The 23280-nt window shown below is 37.6% G+C and overlaps 1 protein-coding gene across 2 annotated transcripts in view; it reads left to right on the top strand.

The window, feature by feature from the left end:
- Positions 1-23280, top strand: part of CDK14 (cyclin dependent kinase 14) — a 664696-nt gene that overhangs the window by 474130 nt on the left and 167286 nt on the right. For both annotated transcript variants that reach the window (XM_074192846.1, XM_074192847.1), the window contains exon 11: positions 12575-12638. In XM_074192846.1, the coding sequence (XP_074048947.1) occupies positions 12575-12638 (64 nt within the window). The remainder of the gene's footprint in view (positions 1-12574; positions 12639-23280) is intronic.

The following is a 23280-nucleotide window of genomic DNA, read 5'->3' as shown; positions in this document are numbered from 1 at the left end:
CCTTATTACTACTTGCAGGCACTGCTCTAAGGGGACAATTATTAAAAAGAGAGATAGTACCTTCCCTCAAGGAGCCTATAGTTTTAGGGAAGGGAATTTTGAACTACATCAGGTTCAAAGTACTATTAACTTACCTACCTAACTAGCTCTATGAACATGGCCAGATTTCTTTGTCAAGTTGTGGGGTTTTTTTAAACAGCAGAAAGGGTATAACAATATAGTATCAAACTAGCAGGGCTGATTTGAGACTTAAATGAATGAGTGTATGTAAATCACTTTGCAAAACATAGAACACTTTAGAAATATCAGTCATCATTATTAATATTTGATTAGACTGCCTTTAAATTGTCCCTGTATTATTTTTCCTTTCTTGAAATACAAAATTTCATTTTCAAGGAATAGGTATAAGTCCTATAATTTATTTCAAATTTACCAGAACTAATAGAAAAGGGTAAATATCCTCTTGAAAGCATCACAAATACATTGTGTTATTTTTATTTTTTATTTTTGTCATTCTCAGCATCTGGAATTTCTCTCCACCCCCCCCACCCGTGAGATCCCATGAATGATTTAGATAAAAATAGCAGATTTTAATTTGTCAGTTTTTACACTAATTTGTAAAGTTGCACTAGAATAAACTAATTCTGAAAAAACTAATTTGAATTATTTAAAGAAAATAGACAAAAAAAGAAAATAGACTTAAGAAGATGGATTAATTGTATATTTAAAGATCAAAGGAAACAGGAACATGGGGGAGAGATATGATCATTCTTTTCTAAAATCATTTTGTTTTCATAGTAATATTTCTCTATCATTTCAAGGTCAACAGCAGACCTGTGAAATAGAAATCATGGATTTTTAATATGCTCATTTTACTCCACAGAGCATAGAGGGAGGTTTATGGGGTTTTCAAGGAGGATTAGTGGGAGGACTGCAGAACCTTTGTCAGAGCTACTCATCTACCTTCCATGTTCATCTGGCAATCAAGTTTCACTTATGGTTCTAAGAAGTTGAAGCAAGCACAAACCAGGTAACCAATGGACATCAAACTTCTCTGTGAGTTGGGAGGGGGAGTGTTTACCCCATGCCTGTGAAGACTTCCCCACTGTGGAATGGGTGGAGGAAAATAATTGGTTCCACAGCCCATGAATTCATGATGACAGAAGTAGATGTTGTGGCATGTTTAGAGCGTGGTCAAACATGGTATACTCCAGGGTCATCCAGTGCATCATGGGCCATCGATAGTCATCCTTATTTTTATCTTGTCACTGGACTTTGATGACTCTAGGAGACAGTGAGGCTGATTTGGGGGGGAATTCTGCATCATTTAAATCCAATTCACACATGGGTCGAGACATCATCATCCTATGATGTCATTGGTCCTCTTCAAAATCAGATGAATAAGTCTACAGAAGAAGAAACTGAGTCTCAGAGCAGTTAAACTTGGTACAAGAAGAATGAAATCAAGCTCCTTTTCCCTATACTTGTTTCATATTGACATGAATGTGTTTTTGTGTTCTCATTATTATGTACACATGACAGCACCATGATTGACCATGAATGCCAGAATTAGAAAAGTGCTTGGAGATCATTCCATCCAGTCTCCTTTTTTGGCAGATTAAAAAAAATGACTTAGAGAGTTTCAAGTGACTTGCCTAAGGTTGTTCAGCAAATCATTACCAGTACTGATCTCACCACTCGATTCTTACTAGCTGTGTGAACTTGGGCAGATCACTTCACCTTGCACCCTGCTTGCCTCCCCTCCAGGGCCATCTCCAGTAGTCCTGATTCATAGCTGGCCACTGGACCCAGATGACTCTGGAGGAGAAAGTGAGACTGGTGAATTAGTACAACCCCCTCACTCAGATCCAGTTCACATGCTTGTCATGGCGTCACCTCCGTGACGTCATGGTCTTCTTCGAGAATGCTGGACAAACAACAGTAACTGGTGCTAATCATCTCAGAACCTCAAACCCCTATGTATCCCAGGTCAATGCTTTTCCCTCAGACTGTACTGATTTTATTTTGTCTGTTACAAATATTATCTTTCCTGTCTACTTGTATTAATGACGGAATTTTCTTTTCCTCATTCTGTAGCAGTACAAATATGAAGGAGACTTTGAGAGATTATCTGGTGAAGCTAATCTCTTTGCTTTTAGAGTAGATAATTGACAGACTCGAAGACTTTGTAGAAAATGACATTGTCCAACCTCTAGGCTGTTTGAGTTCGCCTCATGAGGTTACATGGTTTTATGGTAAAGTGCTCAAACTGTGTGGGGATAGCTTGCTTCCCGACTTTCTCAACTCTACTGCTTTTAACAACATTCAAGTGTAAATGCTGTGTAATGTGTATGGCCTAGTTGAAATGAAACTGTTTTGCTATCCGTTAGCTCCCTCTCCTGGTTATGCTCAAGTATAGCTGTATAATTCATTGAAAATGGTACACTCCCTGAAAAAGGTCTGGAATCCTCCATAGGATTGAGTTGGATGGGTCCACAAAGGTCATTTAGCACAACTTCCTTATTTTAAAGGTAAGGGAATTAGGACAAAAGGAAGTAAAGCAAATTACCTAAGTTCATTCAAGAAATATTGGCAGAGCCGGGATTCTAAAGCCAGCAGCATTTCCACTCTATCATGTGAACCTCTGTTAAATGAATGTGCAAGAAAATATCATCTCCCTCATACCTGGGGAATTTGATTTTTCCCATTTAATTTCCAACCCAATGTTATAAGAAAATTAAAAATCGATAGCAAAGACCTTCTTAAACAGATGTCCCCCTACCTGTGTCCTGTTGCTAAAAAACAGCAAATTAGTCTTTATTAATATTTCCCCCTCCTAGGAACATAATTCTACCTTCTCTCTATGTTGCAGTGACCTTATTTCTAAACAGTTAGAAATCAGGGAAGATATTATGGATTTCTGACCAGAGATAATACTAGGGCTATTTTTACTGTCCTGATCCTAAGCCTCCACAGGTTACCATATTTATAAGCATCCTTGACTTATATCTATCTTATCCCCCTCACATAATTGTTGTGGAGATCTAATTATAAAGTGGATAGAAAAGAATTTTGAGAGCATGTAGGGTTATAGAAAGCCATATCCATGAAATAATTTTTTCCTTTCTGTCTTTTTTTAAGTACATTCATTTCTGAATATATATCTCCTAAATCTCCTACCCAGATAAGTATTTCTAAAACAAATAAAAAAAATTAGCTAAACCAGTTCAGACAAAGAATATATTTGAGAAATTTGTGGAATATTTCACACCCATACTTCCCTTCTTTTTTAAGGAAAGGTAGCAGATTTATTTTCTTAATTCTTTGGAGTCATTAAAGCTTGGTCCTTAAAATTGTAGTACCCTCTGTCAGCTGCTGCACCACCTTAGCTTGCTTTCACATGGTGAATCACCCAGGGGATGACCACCCTAGGTTCAAGGTAGTTGGTGCATCCTAGTTCCTAAAATTCTAGATTGTGTCCCTATGTGTGTGTTTCCCTTGAATAGCCAATTGTTACGAGTAATTGCAAGCAAAAACATTGACTGAAATTGCTCATAAACAATAATGATAAAATATTTCTTCATTGAACCAAAAATACACTCTTCCACAAATAATAATAGTGTCAGTGGGGGTAATGAACATATACAGAGAATGATAGTAGAGGTTACATATTGGGGACATAAGTGGTCCAAGGCAACTCACACTTCTAGTACTGCAGGTTCTGAAGTTCTGAAGTCTTCCCCCTTCTCATGGTATCCTTTTACTTCTCTCTCTCTCTCTCTCTCTCTCTCTCTCTCTCTCTCTCTCTCTCTCTCTCTCTCTCCCTCTCTCTCCCTCCCTCCCTCCCTCCCTCCCTCTCTCTCTCTCTCCTGGAGGGGTCACTTTCTTTGCTGGACTACCTGGAACAACAACTCAAACTGAAATTTATGGAACTTTTTTCTGCTGGGGATGGCATCTGCTCATGGATGACATGTTCTGCAGAATATCATTGCCTTTGAAAAAGAGTGTGTGTGTGTGTTTGGATGTGTGCATGTGTGTGCATTTGTATTTGTAGAAGGATGGGAGAGTGAGCCCCTTCCCTTCACACACATAGCCTCCAGACTCCTAAGAGGCAAAAGGAAAAAAAGTTTCACAGTTATTTCTCAAAAGAGCTAGAATTACTTCTACAGCTGTCAGTTTATTCACCTGCCTGAGATGACTTCTCAGAACTTGCTCTAACATTTTAATTTAGTCAGCAAGAGCATGGATGGCCAAAAGCTAGACACCCTATAAGTCAAGATGAGTGAGGAACTTATTCATACTTTTTAAAGGCATCCGAAAGGGTAAGCAATTCTTTATATATCCTTGAGAAGACCCTGATTTGGAATCATAAGGAAATGAATTCAGATACTAGTTGTGCTTTAACCTCCCTGTATCTTAATTTCCTCATCTGACAGATGGGGAAATTGGGCTTGATAACTTCTAAGGTCTCTTTCAGTTTAAAATCTATCATTTTGTAACACATTTGCCAAGCAGAGTCTGAAAGGGCTTACTTACCATTATGTCTCATTGTCTCTATTGTTTTCAGTAAATCCTTTAATTTGATAGTGTAAATTGATGAATACTCAATTAATGATTAGTCCCCCACCCCACCCACCCACCCACACATAATTACACTGACTGCAATTTTTATTATTCTTTCCATTTGCATTATTGTCATTATTATGTCCATATTTTCTACTTTTCTCCATGTTGTTCATATAAGTTCTTTTTCAGCTCATACGTCTTATGAGTTTCTTGGTATTCTTCAAATTCATTGCTTCTTATAATACATTCATACTTTGTTGATAACTATTTTTGTTATTAATATTGATATATTAATTAATATGAATAATCTAACTTTAGGTACACAAACAATTGATAGTGTAACTTGTCCATGATTATATGGCCAGTAAGTTATCTGACTTTCTCTGACAAAGGGTAAGGGAATGTTCAAATGAGAAAATTCAAGGACTAGAGTCTGATAACATTAGTCTGATAACATTTGCTGTATTTCAGGAATTAAGATAAGTATGAGAACACACACACACACACACACACACACACACATACCGTCATATATCATCCCTACCCTCACATTCAAATGAGGAACACAACCTCTAGTTCTTAGACACACATAACTTTGGTGCTGGTTTTTCAACTTGTACAGTATTTATGTATACCTGGAGGGACCAGGAATGACCTCCAGTGGATGATGAGGTTTAAGCAAATTTTTGAAGAGAGCAAGAAGAGGAACCAAGAAGGCAGAGTCTTCTTGTCATGGAGGACAGGTGATGTAAAACTTCATACACAGGAGATGGAGTAACAAGAAGCATCAAATAGACCTTGTATCTGGGTCTTAAAAGGAAATGGGAGGGGATAAAGTATTATAAAGGTTTCCCTTCTTGTGGTTTCCCCCTTTTTGTCCTGCTTCTTCATTCACAGAGTAAATAATATGGAAATATGTGTAACATGATTGTATATACATAACTTATATCTGATTACTTACTATCCTAGGGTGGGGGAGGGAGAAAACTTTACACAAATGAATATTGAAAATTATCTCTTTATATGGTTAGGAAAATAAATAGGCATATATGTATATATTTGAAAAGACAAAAAAAAGAATTAGAAAGGAAGTGTGGACAAATGATCTAACATTTAATTCTGAAGGGAATAGAAAACCAGTGGGCTTTATTAAGTAGAAGGTTGACCTGTTTCTCCCTTTATCATTTTGGCATGTGAGGATGAATTACAATGAGTAGATAAGGAAATTAATTAGAAAATTATTAGACTTGTGTGCTTGAGGTGATGAGACCTGGAATCTAGAGTATTGGACAGGTAAAGAGAAGGGGGCATATATATATATATATATGCCCCCTTCTCTTTACCTGTCCAATATACATATATACATATATATGATGTTTCAGAGGTAAAAATTACAATAATTGTCCCCTATTTACATGAAATAAGTGGGAGTGAGCTGTATATAATAATACTGAAAGCTGTATATAATAATACTGAAGTTGGGAGTCTAAATGCCTGGGAGGATGGTGGTATTCTCCAAAGTGATAAAGTTTGGGAGGGGTTTGAGATAGTTTGAGGTAAAGGTAATTTACTTTATATTGAACATGTTGCCTATGGGAATCTGGTTAAAAATGACCCAAGGATAACTGGCTTTATATTGGCATTCTGAAGGGAGATTAGAGATGGATATATAGATCTGTAATCTGCCTAGAAATTATAATTTTACCTTGTGACATAATGAAATCACCAAGTCAAAAAGAGAAGAGAATGCAGGATTGCTTGGTTGGTTGCTGTACTTTGTTATCCAAGAAGACCAAGATGACATCACTATATTTGAGACAAATTACAGTATAACTGACTGTGACTGCTCAGACCAATATGAGCTCAGAATGCTCTATCACAAACTGTGCACAAATAGTCCATGTGAACACCTGGGGTGGGCACTCTAAACTTACGGATGTTATGTTTCCTTTTAGATGCTTCAGTTCTGCCTTCCTCATAGAGTGCAGCCCCCTCCCCTCACTGTTGGGGGCACGCCATGCTTGGATGGCCCTGTGCCAGTCTTTCCCATGCCGTACAATCAATTCTAAAGTTCTTTAATGAAACCTTTAGTGTCTCAGTGTTGCTTCTTCTAACCCTCATGTGACCTCTTGCCCTGTGTGAGTTCTCTATAAAACAGGTTTTTGGGTTTTTTTTTTTTGGCAAGCAAACATCTGGCATTCTAACATGTCCAGCCCATCATAGTTGTGCATTCTATAGTAATATTGAACTGTTTGGCAGTTTAGCTCCAGAAAGGTCCTCAGTGTCTAGGATCTTTTCCTGCTAGATGATCTTCAGACTCATCCTGAAACAATTTAAATGGAAGCTATTCTGTTTCTTGAAATGGTGCTGGTGGACTGTCCAGGCTTCACAGACATATAGCTGTGAGGTCAGCACAATGGCTCTGTAGAACTTCAGTTTGGTGTCAGTCTAATAGCTTTTCTCTCCCATGCATTCTTTTGGAGCCTCCCAAATACTGAGCTAGCTCTGGCAATGCATGTGTCAACCTCATTTGTCAGTGCATACCTTCCTGGAAAGAACACTGCCAATGGAAGTGACCTTGTCCACAGTCTTCAAGACTTCTCCATTTGCTGTAATTGATGGTTCCACATAGGGGTGTTGTGGAGCTGGCTGATAGAACATCTATGTTTTCTTGGTGTTGTTAGACCAAAATTCACACAAGCAGCAGAGAATTGATCCATACTTTGCTGTATCTCAGCTTCAGAGTCTGCATTGGGTATACAATCATCTGCAAACAGAAGATCCTGCACCAACACTCTTTCCATTTTGGTATTGGCTTGAAGTCTTTTCAAGTTGAAGAATTTGCCATCAGTGCAGTAGCTGACCTTGCAGCCATGTTCAATCCTCAGTGAAGGCATTAGATAGCATGGCTGAAAATGTCGTGCTAAAAAGCATAGGAGCAAGGACACATCCTTGTTTTACTCCAGTGGTGAGGGAAATCTTGAGAGCATCAACCACTATCCAGAACCCAGGTATGCATGTTATCATGAGACTGACAGACAATACTGATGAACTTCTCCAGGCAACCAAATTTTGACATAATTTTCCATAAACCCTCATAACTGATGGTATTAAAGGCCTTGGTCAGATCTACATATGTTGCACACAGACCTCTGTTCTGTTCCTGGCATTTTTCCTGGAGTTTTCAGGCAGCAAACACCATGTCGACTGTTCCTCTACCCTGAAGCCACAGGATCAGCTTATTGAGAAGGACTCTGACGAGAATCTTATCAGCAATGACTAAAAGAAAAGTACCCCTGTGATTTCCTTTACCGTTATAGAGATGGACAATGGAGGCATCCTTGAATTCTTGGGGGATAACCTCTTCATGCCATGTAACCTGGAAAATTTCCGTTTGTAGATGAGCAATGGACCTCCCATCTTGTACATCCCAGCTGGGATAGAATCAGCACCAGGTGCTTTGCCACTTGAAAGGAGCCTAATGGCATTCAAAACCTCTTCTTCTGTCAGAACTTCAACTAGGCACTGATTGACTTCAACCTGAGGCAAAAGGTCACTGACTTCTGCATTGATTGATCATAGTCTGTTAAGAACACTGGAAGTGTTCAGCCCATCTCTCTAGGATCGTGTCCCTATTGTTAATCAATGTAGATCCATGAGCATTGAATAGTTGAGATACACCATATGTCTTTGGCCCATGAATAGCCTTTAGGGCATCATAAAAGCATTTTGTGGGACTCCTGTTGGCTGTAGGATCAAATAAAAACATCTTTAACTAGCATTTGGAGCTCAGGAACAAGGCCTTGGAATACCCATGTTTAGATGAAGATTCAAGGAAAGAGACTGAGAAGGAGTGGTCATATAGATAAGAAAACCAGGAGAAAGCAATTTCAGGAGAAGAGAGTATCCAACTACAGGGGTCAAGAAAGATGAGAATGGGGGAGGGGGAGTCATTAGATTTGGTTATTAAGAGATCCTTGGTAACTTTTGAATGATAAGTTAGGAAAGCAGACTTCTGAGAGTTTGGAAGTGAATGCTATAGGTACCTAGTGCAGGTGACTTTCTTAAATTTAGCCAAGAAGAGGAGAGATATAGAACAGTTAGTAAGAATGGAAAGATCAGGTAACATTTTGGGGCTGCTAGGTAGTACAGTGCTTCATTTGCCAACCCTGGAGTCAGGAGGATCTGAATTCCAATTTAGCCTCAAATGTATACTGGCCATGTGACCTTGAGCAAGTCATTTAAACTCTGTTTACCTCAATTCCTCATGAATAAAATGAACTGGAGAAAGAAATGGCAAACAAGTCCAAATGGTGAGCCAGACATGACTAAAAGCACTCAATAACCAGTATCAAGTTTTTTGTATTTTAAATATGGATCCAACACCAGCATGGTTTTAGGGCAACAAAAACAGAGAGAAATAGAGTAGAAATAATAGTGGGGGTAATCTGCTGGAGCAAATGGGAGCAAAAGGGCTCCGAGGTGGCTGTAGGAGGGCTGACCCTAACAAACTGAAGGAATACCTCTGCTGAAAGGAGTAAAATAAGCTTAAGTCGGACAAAATAACTAGGTATATTTTTGTACCTGAGAAAGAAAACAGTTGGAGAGAAGCAAATATGATTTACTAAGGTTATACAGCCAGGAAGGGGCAGAGCTGAGATTTTAATTCAAGGCCTCTGATTCCAAAAAAGTGGCTATTCCTTTATACCACATTGCTTTCTTTTATATCTGGGATTCTGAGGTCCCAAGAATTGAAGAGCCTGGTCCACTTGTGGTGGTTGTTGTTTGTCCTTCATCCTTGAAGAAGTCCACAACATCAGGGAGGTGATGCCATGAGAAGTGAGTGAATTGGAGGTGCTGTGAGCAAAGGGGTATTGTGCTCAGTTATCAGCCTCACTTTTTCCTCCAGAGCCATCTGGGTCCAGTGGCTAGATATGAGTCAGGATGACTGGAGACAGCTCTGGATAAGAGGAAGTCAGGGTTAAGGGACTTGCTCAAGGTCCCACAGCTAGTAAGTGTGAAGTGTTTGAGTACACATTTGAACTCAGGTCTTCCTAACTCTATCCACTTCACCAGAGTTATAGAGCTAATTGGTCAGATTTGAATTCAAGCCTTCTTGATTGCATATCCACCCCCCCCCAATATACTAGGTTAGTGATGCCTCTTAATTTTAGGTATGAGGGGGCAGCTAGGTGGTACAGTGGATAAAGCACCGGCCCTGGGGTCAAGAGTACCTGGGTTCAAATCCGGTCTCAGACACTTAATAATTACCTAGCCCTGTGGCCTTGGGCAAGACACTTAACCCCATTGCCTTGCAAAAACCTAAAAAAAAAAATTTAGGTATGGCTCTATTCACATGTAGGGCTGCAAAAGCTTGGTAACCGTGAAAACATTTCAAATGATTGTGTGTTCCTCTGGTTAACTTACAAGTCACCCCCACATCAGCTCAAAGTCATTAATACATCTATGATGGACCCTTTGGCAAGAACTGAAGTACATTTCCTTAAGATCTTTGGTGAATCAGGGGCAACTTCCCTTTTCACTCTTGTTATGGACCCCCCCCCCCTTAGAGTTTGCTAAAATTGTTTGCAGCCAATTTCTATTGGTTAGTCTTGGGGTTTTCTCTGATTTTTAAGAAGTCTGATTGTACAGCAATGAAAAATCTCCCAAGTCTGCTGAGTGTCAATCTAGGGAGCTAGTGACATTGTTTATAGTTAGTTATAACAGAAGAATTATAGGCAGAATCTGACTTTTCATGTTGTTAAATTGCCCTGCAGGTAAAAGTTTTGGAGGGTTTCCTCCTATTTTTTTTGTTGTTTGCCACAGATCTCAGCAGGGAAGTCAATTCTCCATCCCCCTGTCTCTGAGCTGTAAGCCACTCTATGGGCTATCTCTCTGCCTTGACACACTCTCTGTCTACAATGCCTGGAATGTTCTTCCTCTTTTCCACAATACCGTGTAGTTCACTTGGTTTCCTTTAAGTCTCTAATCTGATGCTACTTTCTACAGAAGGACTTTCCCTGTCTCTCATACTGCTGAGAGTATCTTTTCTTCCCAGGTTTCTTATCTTATCCTGTATATATCTTATATACTATGTACATATTGTTTCCCTCATTAGAAAATTTCCAAGCTTTGAGAGCAGAGACCATATATTGCCTTTCTTTGTATCTCTTTTATTTAATACAGTAACTAGAATATTATAATAAATGCTCCTTGACCTTCGAAATGAATACAAAGCATCATTACTTATTATGTAGCCACAGTTTGGGTGTTCCCTATTTTAGTGGTGCTTAGTGCTTGATTCTTTATATTCAAAAAATCCTAACAAAAATGAGGAGTGGCGAGCAGAATTTTCAAAACTATCAGTAGCTAAAAAAGACCTATACAAACTGATGGCCACACCTGAGTAAAACCATCTCAGCTGATCAGCTAATTCAGATTGAAAGTAGCTGATAGGCTTCGAATCTATGGGTGAGTTAGGGAGATGTCTGCCCCAAGCATGGGAAAGTTTCCCCCTGGTGGGAATGGGCAGCCACGAAGGCACCTGAAGCTGATGCTTTGGAATGCTTCTGAGAGATAACCAGTAGGGACAGAAGGGAAGTCCTTCCAACTATCAAGGACAGCCTGTGGACGAAACCTTGGTGTTGGGAAGGAAATCACCTAGGCTGGTTTGATTGGACTACAGAGTGCAGGAATTTGTGTGGAGTCTAGACAGCTTTTAAATGCTGATTAAAGATGTTTTGATTTGATCCCAGGGGCAACAGGAGTCCCCTGCTTCTTATGGATTAGGGGAGAAACAAAAGAGGGATGGGAAATGAATGACAGGGACTAGGAAAGATGTTTACTTGCAGGTTCTTAATTTATTTGGTTCCACCTTATCAATGCTTGCTGTTTTCTGTAAGATGAAATGCCCTATTTGGTAATTAGTTGTTTGCTTTTATTGTTAATTATTAAGTTTGACTTTGTTTAAAAGTATTCTAACTCTGAAATTCTGTGAGTCTCTTTAATGGAGGTAATTTTCCATACAACCCCTTTTAGGTACCAGACTAGGTCAGATTTCTGTTACAGAAAATGAAAGAAATAATCTTTCTCTTAGATCTAAAGGGGACCCTAGTTCAGCTCTCTTAATTAGAGATGAAGAAACTAAAACCCAATGAGGTGACATAATTGACCTTAGGCCCCACTGACAGTTGCAAGCGGCAAAGCTGATGTTCATTTTTCTTATCTCTGACTTATAGGACCTTCTTTTCACCCATAAACCTCTTCTTCAGTTTCCACTGGTGATTTTCAGTGCTTTTTTTTTGGGGGGGGGGGTGTCCCAAATAGAGATTATCAACATAAGAATTCCCTTTGAATATAAAAATATGGGGCACTTGTCAGTGACTTTCCTTCTTAAAGGATAGGCTATGATGAAGCCAGTGGAAGTCCACACATTCAGCATTTGGGTGGGATGATAAAAGAATATGAAGATTTGTATTTGGAGGAGAAAACCTTGACCTGTCATTGTTACATACTTTAGCTTGATAAATAAGTCCAATAAAAGATGGTGAGCATTCAGCTGTTTGTTCTAATCCTTTGAGTATTAGAATGCCCAAACAGAGAGGAATTAGGGAAGCGGATACCAGAATTCTTAAGATGCATTGGGCAATGAGGTGTGTAACTTTGGAATGAGGTATGAAAGCTTCAGAAAGAAGCCCATTGAGTGGTCCTGACAGCCCTTGGTTCAAGTCCCAGACTGACTGATCAGGTTTAGATGTGATTTATATAAAGCACAGCAAACACAGCTTTTCTTACCTCATTCAAGTATTTCTTAAATTACAAAGACTTATGTCTGGGGAGGCACTGTAACCAGGTTTTGCTTTCATTCGAGTAAAACATCCTGGCACATAGTAATGGGAAGAATGCAGGGTATCATAATACATTGTGTCTAATGTTCTTGGACACTTGAGGATTCCGAGTGCTTCAGAAATATTAACCACTATTCTCCCTGTTTCCTGCTTTTCAACAGGTTCTTGGAACACCTAATGAAGATACTTGGCCTGGAGTCTATTCTTTACCACATTTTAAGCCGGGTAAGTTTATTTAAGCAGCTATATCCTCTTAAGTGTACCACCCATTTTGAGGATACACAAATAAATCTTTTCCCACAAGCTCAAATTAAACCCCAAGTATGCTTTAGTCGTTTTTGTATGTTGTGGATCTCACAGTTGTTACATCATAGCTTTTAGAAGAGACTTCCATAGTAAAGTAAGTTGGTAGGCATCTCAGGTGAATTCATTTTGAATATCTCACCCATCATTAGAGTGACTGTTTTTTTCCCCTCTTTTTAATTAATTAATTAATTAGTTTGCAGCCATATGCACATGTATATTCTTAAATTACAAAATTTATTTCTACCTCCTTCCCTTGGTGACAAACAGGTTAGCATTGTACATACATATTTTTGATAAATATGTTTACAGATTATTTTCATTATGGGGAATTAGGATTAAGAGAAAAATTCATGAGATTTTTTTTATAAAGTGTTCATTAGATTCTGAAGGGTTGGGGTGTGTGTGTGTGTGTGTGTGTGTGTGTGTGTGTGTGTGTGTGTGTGTGTTTTGTTTTTCTTCCTCTGGGTGGGGATAGCGTTGTCCATAGATCTCTGAACTGTTGAGAGGAGCTGTTTCCATCAAGGCTGTTCATTTCACAATGTTGTTAATGAGCGACTGGTTTTTAAAAGTAGCATGCTCTTAATTTTGCATTATAATACAATTTCTGTTTTCAGTCTTCCTTTTTACTCCAACAGGACAGGTTTTTGTCTGATATCTTTGCTCTTCAAAGAAACATCTGTTCAGTTTTATAGTCATCACCTATTTTATTAAGACTCTCCCCCAAGCTGGACACATATGAAATCAATTCTGGTTCATGATGAGACTGGGTTCCATATTCACCATCCTCAACACACATACTTCTGCTCTTCTCACTTCTTCAGTTATCCTGAAGAAAATTTTCAGAGAAAATTCTTGATAAATCAATTAAAAACATACTTGTTAAAAACCTACTGTGTGACACACAAATATAGACTAGGAATGAAAAAAAATGACAAAAGTATTCTCTGATCTTGAGAAAGCTCATAGTTTAATGGAGGAGAGATATGAAAACATCCATGTACAAGATATACAGTATATTCCAAAATTCTTAATGTAATTTTAAGTTTCAATAACTTCAATATCATTTAGCATCTAAACTTTAACGATTTTAAAATGACATAAAGAATTTTGGAATATCCTGTATATAAATTGGAGATAATATAAGAAGGAATATGCTAAGGTTAAGGAAAGACTTCTTGCAGAAAAAAGTTAGACCTTTTGCTTGACTGAGAAGGTAGGCCATAAGAGATAATGAGGGAGAGAGTTCCAGTCATTGTGGACCGTGGGGAGATGAAGAGCAACAGCATGGAGACCAATATCCTAGGGTATATTTGAGAGATAATGTGCAAGAGTTGGAGTTGATTGATTAGATGGTAGGGGAGTGACATGATCAGGGCTGTGCTTTGGCAGAAACTCTTTAATAACTAAATGGAGTATGGACTAGAGTGGGGAAAGGTTTGAGACAGGGAGGCCAACTAGAAGGTATTGACATTAGTTCATCAATCATTAGGTGACAGCTAGATTGACTATCAGATGAAAAAATAAGTGACAGTTTATTTTCATTATAGTTTATTTTTCTATGATTGAATAGTCCTAAAATAAATTTTAAAAGAAGAAATAAAAATCCTGTTCATGGGATTTTCTAAAGTAATACTCAAAATGCTGAAATATATCTCTGATCTCATCAATTTGGATCTTTCTTCCAGTGATAGAGATGGTAACTCATCCCTACCTTCCTATCCTACATCACATCCTCCCTAAGTTCACCACACTCCTGTGCTAGTGACTCTCCTTTCTGCCATCATTGCAAGTGGAAGACTCCAACTATCCATCTGAAATCCTCATCTTTGCTCAGCCCTTCTTCTCTTCTCTAACTTCCATTTGTCTTGTGATATCTTGTACTTCTATTCTTTGAAGTTCCTCTGGGGCTGTATGGAGTAACCTGTCCACATGACTACCATGTACCTCCTCCTCATCCTCAGTGTCATATTCTTATTTGAGTTTTTCCAAAATGGTTATTTTCCATGACTCACACACACGCAAAAGAACATTGCTTAAATGTGTGATTTTTTTTAAGATGCACCTTTGTTTTCTGGAGAAGTTTAGGATCTTTAACATAGTAAAATCTTCAAATCCTAGAAGGCAAGTTGTTCAAACTCAGACAGTTCTCATCCCTTAAAAGATAGTCCTAAATAACTAGAGTCCCAACTAGTTTTCATTTTCTTTCTTTTCTTTTCCTCTCTATATTGTTCTCTCCCTCCCTCCCCCCATCTTGCACTCTTACTCTTTCTCCCTCTCTTTGGATATCAGAAAAGAAACCTTATAAATTTGCATATACTATTGCAATGTTATGTAAACACATGCTTATACATAATATTCCTGTTTTGATATTTAAATATAATGATGTAAAAATGTAAACCAAGGCTTTTCCTAAATCCAACAGGAAAAATAGAAATGTAATCCATTTCTTAAAAATAGTCACAATTTTCCTGGTCAGTAGATGGCAGTCACGAAATTTTCCCTTTTCATGATTATCCTCAACTCGGAAGCATCTCTCTAGTTTTCTACAGTTATCTTTTTAGGAGGCCCAAAAGGGTTAGAATTGGACAGTCAATAAAATACAATGAAATGAGCTATTTGTAACATGGTTCTTTGGTTGGACTCTTTCTCCTTTTTTCCTTCTGCTATAAAACATGGATTGTGAAACCCAGACTCACCATAAAATTGCAAGAACAATTGCAAGGAAGCTCTAAAATTACCCAGTTCTGTGAAAGGAAAAGGAGCTATGGATAATTTCTGTCCAGGAGCCAACCCCGTTCCTTTTCTCCTCGTCTTTCTTTTAGGGGCCATAAGAATAAATTAGTTTTCCAAACGAATGGCTGAAATGAAATTCTATTTTTATCCTCTTTAACTTGAATTGTTTCCTCAAAGTGGATACTGTTCTGTGAACCCTTTCCTCCTCCTTCTCCAAGTCCTCTTTTTTTTTTGTTCTTTTGCTGAAAATCCTAAATGCCCTCTACATTTTGAGATATTTCAGAAGTCCTGCAGATTTGGGGAGGTTGGACTAAGTAAGAAATATTCTCTGTCTGATCTACTTGTTCCAAGTCAAGTACCAATGAAGAACACCATACCTGATCAATTTTCTCAACTTAGCAACCTGAAGTTCAGCATTTTTTAAAACAGGTTAAAGTCTAAAGTCCTAAGTCTTAGAAGAGAAATAGAGTGGAGTTTGAAAGGAAAGGTTTATCTGTAAATTGAGAAGATTAGATCAAATTATTCCTGAATTCTATTCAGCATCACACCCCTTGGAGGAGATCCAAGTCAGACCAGATTTAGCTTTACATGGCTGTATGTCCTTTTATTTCACCAATATCTGAATTTATGATTGTATTTTTCAATGTGTACCACCGTTAGGGATCACGTAAATGAAAAATAAGATCCAAGAAAGTGTTCCTATAGCCAGAAAAACAGACAATTGGATATATAGGGAAGTTTATCAAATATGAATGCAATATATTGTAAGGTGCAATATTAAGTTTTTTCTCATGTGGCAGTGATTGAAGGTAATAGAAAAACATGGTGGGAATGAACAAGCTGTAGCATGTAATAAATAAGGAGTCTCGATGCATAAGAGTGAACACTGTCATCAGGGAAATGAATGGGTGTAAAGATTTCTGGTCACATGGTGAATGAGGAGGAGAAATAAGAAATGGATGACCCAAGTGTCTTGCTGCTGATATGATTCTGGTCACCAAACACTCCCATATATTAAGTAGATCTTCTTTGGTGAACTAATAGCAATACCCGGGCATTAGTCATGTCAGATGTATGGACAGGTGTGGTTTACTTTTTGTTTCATTAGAGGTTATGTTCAAATTGATGAACCTTCACATCCATTTTAGTATTCAAGGCACAGGGGGTTCAGGAAAACTGTATATTTAGATGGGGAAGGGCAATGGAGAATCTCTCTTTATTTTAATTGATCATGTAGGTTTTGTGTAAGATGAGAAATTTTAGGATCTACCTAAGGAAAAGAAAGGTTAGATCCTGGTGTGTCAATGTGGAAGTTATTCCAAGAACAGGATAGAATTAAAGGATCATGTCTTGAAAACTGGAAGGGACATTTAAGGACAATGAAGTGATCTGTCGTCATTTTATAAGTGAGGAAACTCACAGGGAAATGACTTTCCCTTGTCACACAGGTAGAGTCTTGGTTTAAATTCAAGTCCTCTTACCCCCAATCCATTTTACTGTACCATGATGTGACTTCACGGTAAAAAGGAAAAAAATCTCAAACATTTCTTAAATATCTATTATGTGCTAGGATACTGTATTAAGCACTTTATAAATATTATTTCATTTGATATTCAAAACCATCCTGGGAGATGGATGGGAGATCATCCCCATTTTACATTTGAGGAAACTGAAGCAGATAGGTTAAATACTGGACTCGGGTCACATATAGTGAGTATCTAAGGCTGAATTTGAATTTAGGTCTTTCTAACTCCAGTCTCAGTACTCTATTCCCTTGTCACCTAATTGGTTAAACTGTAGGCCTAGAAGTAGGCATGAAAGGATTTTTTAAAAAAAAGGGAGAGGCCATTTTAAAAGTTTGCTTGGGAGGAGAAGGGAATGAATTAGACACTACTAGGAAGACAGGGAAAAGACAGGTGGTTATTATTTTTTGTCCTCAACATTTAACAAGTATCATAACCAGAGTATATTAAAGACAGAAGTCTGTCTTCTGTGTTTTCTCTGTCCTCAGTACTTTATAAATATCATCTTATTTGATCCTTATAAAAATCATGGAAAATAGATGCTCTTATTATCTCCATTTTACAGAAGAGGAAACTGAGACTTGTCTAGGATTACTTAGTAAGTGTCTGAGGCTGAATTTGGACTCCTGACTCTACTATACAACCCTTCTTCTACTGTGAGCTTTCATTTAAATGCTCTTGTATAGTAAGAGACAGGATATTCACCAAAAACTAACCAACCCACAACCTTTGGCCATTATGTAAAAGAGAAAAAAATATGTTGTAGAATTTCTGGGCAAATAATAATTTTCTTTTTAGATTTTTCAAGGCAATGGGGTTAAGTGGCTTGCCCAAGGCCACACAGCTAGGTAATTATCAAGTGTCTGTGGTCGGATTTGAACCCAGGTACTCCTGACTCCAAGGCCGGTGCTCTATTCACTGCACCACCTAGCCGCCCTTCAAATAATGATTTTATCATCACATCTTGAGTTCTCTTAAATTTTGATAAATATTTCCTTTTGTTGTATAGACTTTAAACCTCATTTACATTTTCTGATTGGCAGGAGAGTTCTTTTAATGTTTGCAAATGAATCGATCATTTTGTTGGGAATGGTCTCATCATTTTGTTATGATCTTGGCCTTATATCAAGTTTACGCTCTTGCTTCTATCATTCCTTGAACTAATTATCTAAAAGGTCAGTTATTTTTCCTTGGATGAATTTAATACAGCAAAGACAAAATACTAATGTTGAGAAGAAGTGTTACTTTTTAGATTCCTGACCTTCCTTTGTGTGCTAAACTCAGGTAGTTTTCTCTAAGTATATCCTGAACAAAGAGAATGGGGAGCAAATATTCCACTGAAAGGAAGTGACTTGATTCAATTAAGAAAGTATGTGTGTGTGCGTGTGTTTGTGTGTGTGTTTCTCTCTATATATATATATATAAAATAAAATTTATATTCCCCACTAAAAAAATGGATGATTGAATTATGGTTGAATCGATATGTGTTTCTTCGGTCTTCAGATGCTCTGTTAGACCCTCACATTTATTCTAACTCAGTATTCTTTAACTCCAGCTTATTCCCATAGCAACCTTACATCACATGCTGCCCTGAAAGTCCACAGCCCTGCCTTCAAAAATACGCATAAAAGAGGCTAACCTGAGACTCTAGGTTCTGCTGGATTCTACTATGCCTTTAAATTTAAATCCATCATAAAAGAAATCGCTATTATTGCCCTCCTCTCCTATTGGAGGAGAGTAGTGGTGCTATTCTGCCTGGAATGTTATTGCCTCCCTACTTTTCTCTCCCCATGACTTTGTGGTTCATGGTCATTTAAAAATTGGCATCTTCTAATTCACTGGAGTCTCATTATAATGCTGTCCTCAGGGTACAGGCTATGGGGACCACCTTTGAGGTTAGAGGTTATAATGAGGTCTTTTTAGCACTTCAGTAATTATAGCCATATGGATGAGTTTCAAGGCAAACCATCTTCCATACTCTAACAGTGTAGATAAGACTCTATGGTAAAAAAAAAATGTCCTTGTCTTTTTCTTATGACTTTGCATTTTATTGCTAAATCCACTTAAAAATGGATTTTTTTTTTCTAGTAGTGACTCCTATTTCAGTATGGGAAGAAAGATATGTTGGTGAGATGTAAGGAATTTCATTTTACCTGCTTTTAGTAATAATGCAAGTCCATCATCATATATATATATACACAAATATATAAATCTGAAAATAGTTTTCATAATACGCACATATTACATTACATATAATACATATCGATACCCGCCTAAATGCACACAAATACATGTATGTCCTTACATATTTATATAAACACATAATACATGTGTGCATGCATATATATATATGATACTTATAAAAATGCACATACACCTTGAACTTTAGGTAAGTGGATATCAGAAGTTTCAAAGAAAGAGTTGGCATAATCAAGAGTTCTGAAAGTTAAGAGAGTGAAGGAAGTGTCATATCAGCAAGAATCTGATTATTCACCATTGTGACTATTCTCTTCAAAGATAAAAGGAGGTAGAGAGAACATCTAAAGAGCCCAGGCACTGAGAGCTTTTCAATGAGCTCATATTCTGAAAGTACACATTCAAATGATGGAAGCAAAGCCACATCTCCAAGGATATATGTTATTTGTTAAAGAAGGGCTGGGATGTGTAAGAATAGCATAAAAATCCCAAGATGATTGAATCCCAGAGTATACTGAAACTTATGAAAAATGTTTTAAAAATAACAACAATATAGGAATAATGAGAAGGAAAGTACGGGATCTCTCCTTAAAATAATACATCCAACAATAATGGAAGCAAAACTGGAACCATTCAACTATGATTTTTCTTTGTTTTTTTTTATTTTCCAGGAAATTTGCAGTTGGCAAATGTTAAACTAAACTAGTTGAGGAAAAGTTCAAACTAAAGATAAGTGAGGAATTAATAATAGCATTCCTAACATCCTTAAATGAATTTATCCCCTGGCTTAAACAAGCAACACATCAGATTTTTGAAGAAAAAAATCCCTCAAAGATGTTACCATTGGGCTATTAGCAGTGACTTTAAGGATTCTGGGTACCTGGAAAAGGTGCTACAGTACTGATCAGAGATAATTTTCAAAAAAAGAGAAAGAAGTAGATTAATTATTAGTGGTAGGTCATTTGATGCTGGTACCATCTCTAGCAAAATTCTTTAACAGTTCATGAACAGAAGAGTTTGTACAAACTTAGGAGGGAAAACAGAGATGACTAGAAACCATCTAACTTCTCTAGGAACAATCCACAAGTAGTTGAAGAATGGTTAATCAAGTTGTGGTATATAAATATAATAGAATGTTACTATAGTACATGAAACATGAAATATGTTGACTCAAAAGTTTGGGAAGACTTATGAACGGATGCAAAGTGAAGTAAGCAGAAGCCGAAAAATTAATTACAATTGAAACGAACAACACAATCACAAAAAAAAAAAATTGAAATGGCTTGTTGTATAAATATGTTGACTAAGTTTGACTCCAAAGTATACACTTTTGCATACTTCCTTGGAATGCTACATTTTATGTCAGACCTTTAGTTTTGCTGAATTGTTTTCCCCTGTTTTAGAAGCTTGCTCTCTGGCAAACATGGGAAGAGAGTTACATTAAGAAATTTAAGTGATGCAAAACCAAAAATAGACTTGATTTGGATAAAGAGCAAATTGGAGAAATTGAAATAAATCCCCCCCTCCAGTTTTTGAATACAAAGATACAAATTTCAAACAACACAGAGACATACTAAGTTCATATTCAATAATTCAGTACTAAATAAAGATATTCTAAGACCCCTAAGGTGAAGAGACAAAAACTCAAGTGATAAGCCCTTACAGTAATGGCCAGAATCATGAAAGAGATAAGAAGATCATGGAAGATCATTCTTATCTTTGGAACTTCATTACAGCTGTCATCTTTAAGTATTGATGACTACTTTCAAACAGATTTCTTTTTCAAGAAAAGTAAGAACCACTGAACTTAAGGAAAGGACTTTTGGAAAAAGCACCTGCATTTTGGGGTTGATTTTCATGTTATCCCTTACACATAAAATAGCAATTTAAAGTCAGCATTTGTCAACTTAATTGATCCTCACAACAACCCATATTATAATCCCCATTTTACACATGGGGAAATTGAAGCATACAGCCCCTGTATCCAGGACATCTCTCCCTATTAGAATGGAAGCTCCTTGAGGCCAGGGATTCTTCATTTTTGTTCTTATCTCCCTAGCACTTAACACCAGGCAAATAGCAGGCATTCAGTAAATACTTGTTGATGGATTATGAGTAGACATTTAAAAAATCTTGTCAATTCTACAAGATCAGGTTTAGGGTAGGAGAGAATAGCACAAAATAAATAAAAACACATCTCTTCTATGTGAGTGGTAGGACCAGCTATGGCTTAAATTTTCTCTATTTTTTATTCCCTTTATGCTCAGTGTTTTATTCCTGTGGAATTCCTGAGGTTGCATAGTTTTCTCAGAGTACTTCGCGGCAATCAGTGCTGATAACTGATACAATACCTGTGTGCTAATCGGGGTCATAGTTATTTCCACTTGTGCCCACTCAAAAAAACAAAAACAAAACCAAAACAGTCAAGTCAAAACCCCAAGTCTCATCTAAGCCTATCTGAGACAAGAAGTTGGCAGAGTAGTTCGTTGTGGTCAGGAAAACCTGATTTCAAATCCTCATTCAACACTTACTAACTGTGAGACCCTGGGAAAATCACTCTCTCTCCTGCAGGTTGTGCCTTAGTAAAATACTGATAATAGCAGCATCTCCTTCATAGAGTTGTTGTGAGGAAATAATTATGTATAAAGTACAATATGTATGGAAAGCTTATGTTTCCCATATAAAAGTTATTTATAAAAGTTGTATAAAGGTTATTATTATCTTTTTTATTATTACTTTGTTTGAACCAAAAATGTATTGGACTGCTTGTCTAAGATATGTGTGCTTAGACTGGTAGGAGGAGGAGGAAGAAGAGAGGGAGGAAGAGGAAGAGGAGAGAAAGAAGAGGAAGAGGAAGGAGGAGGAGGAGTAAGAAGAGGAGGAAGCAGAAGAGGCAGAAGAGAAAGAGGAGAAGAAGGAGGTCAAGCCAGGTTAAATGTAAAAATGAGTGCATTTGATCCTCACAACGACCTTGGAAGGGAGATATGTTTTATTATTGAGGAAACTAAGGCAAGTATGTGAAATGACTTGCCCAGGATCATTCAACTAGTCAGTGTTGAAGGACAAATTTAAACTCACATCTTCCAGACCCCAAGAAGCCTTGAACTCTTTGTGCTGTGTTGCCCCTTAGTTGCTTAAGGCAACTGTTCATGGCTTTCAGGAGAAGCCACACAAAGATTATTAATAGCTTGGCTTGATTTCCTTTGTTGAGGCAAGGAATGTTTTGTTACTGTTGTTGTTACTCAGTTGTGTCTGACTCTTTGTACTCCCATTGTCTTTTCTGTGTGGAAGCTACCAAGCTATTTAAAGAACCTATGAAAAAGCAAAAGAAGAAAGGTTGGCTTGTGGCACTAAGTGGATGAATGTTCCTCCCAGAAAGCAGACCATGAGATCACTATCTTCCTGCATGGAATAATTAGGAAGCTAAGGGGTGGAAGCTGCTCAGTTCTTGTCTAAAACATACTAATACCAATGCCAGTGGAACACAGGGATGAGCTTCCCCCTCAGCACTGCTGAATCCTCCCCCCACCCTCCTCTTCTTTCCCCTTCTCCACTCTCCTTTCCCCTTCCCACATTTCTCCTTTTCTCCTCTTCTCCTCTCTTCTCCTTCCCCTTTCATCCTTTCTCCTCTCCTCCTCTCCCTCCTCTCCTCTCCTTCCTCTCCCTTCCCCCATTCTCTCTCTCACCTTAACGTTTCTTATGTCTATCTTTTCAAAAATCTTTATGAACTTGAAAGCTAATGAAGTTAAGGCTAAACTATGACTGCGTAATTTACACAATTATGTAAATCACACCAGTTATTATGCAAATGAATATTGACCTTCAGCTTGACGTTTCATACTTCTAAGGCTCTGGTGCAAAGCACCTTCCCTGTGCTTGGTCTAGACAAGGGTATCTAGGGTCCCTCGTTGTCCCAAAGCCTCTTAGCTAGATGATGTTTGTTGAACCTTTCCAGAATATCATATTAATGTATGTTAAAATAACCCAATATTATCCCCAAATATATTCTAAATTATAAGAAGTCTAAATATTTACTTAAGCTTTATTATCGATGCAGATTTCATTTGAAATGAAATTTATGATACTGCAGAGTACTCCTTTTTTATGTG

Source organism: Macrotis lagotis, chromosome 7, assembly GCF_037893015.1.
Source record: "Macrotis lagotis isolate mMagLag1 chromosome 7, bilby.v1.9.chrom.fasta, whole genome shotgun sequence".
Lineage (NCBI taxonomy): Eukaryota > Metazoa > Chordata > Mammalia > Peramelemorphia > Peramelidae > Macrotis > Macrotis lagotis.
Note: the sequence above shows the minus strand (reverse complement) of the source record. Positions and strands in the feature narration are given on the sequence as shown.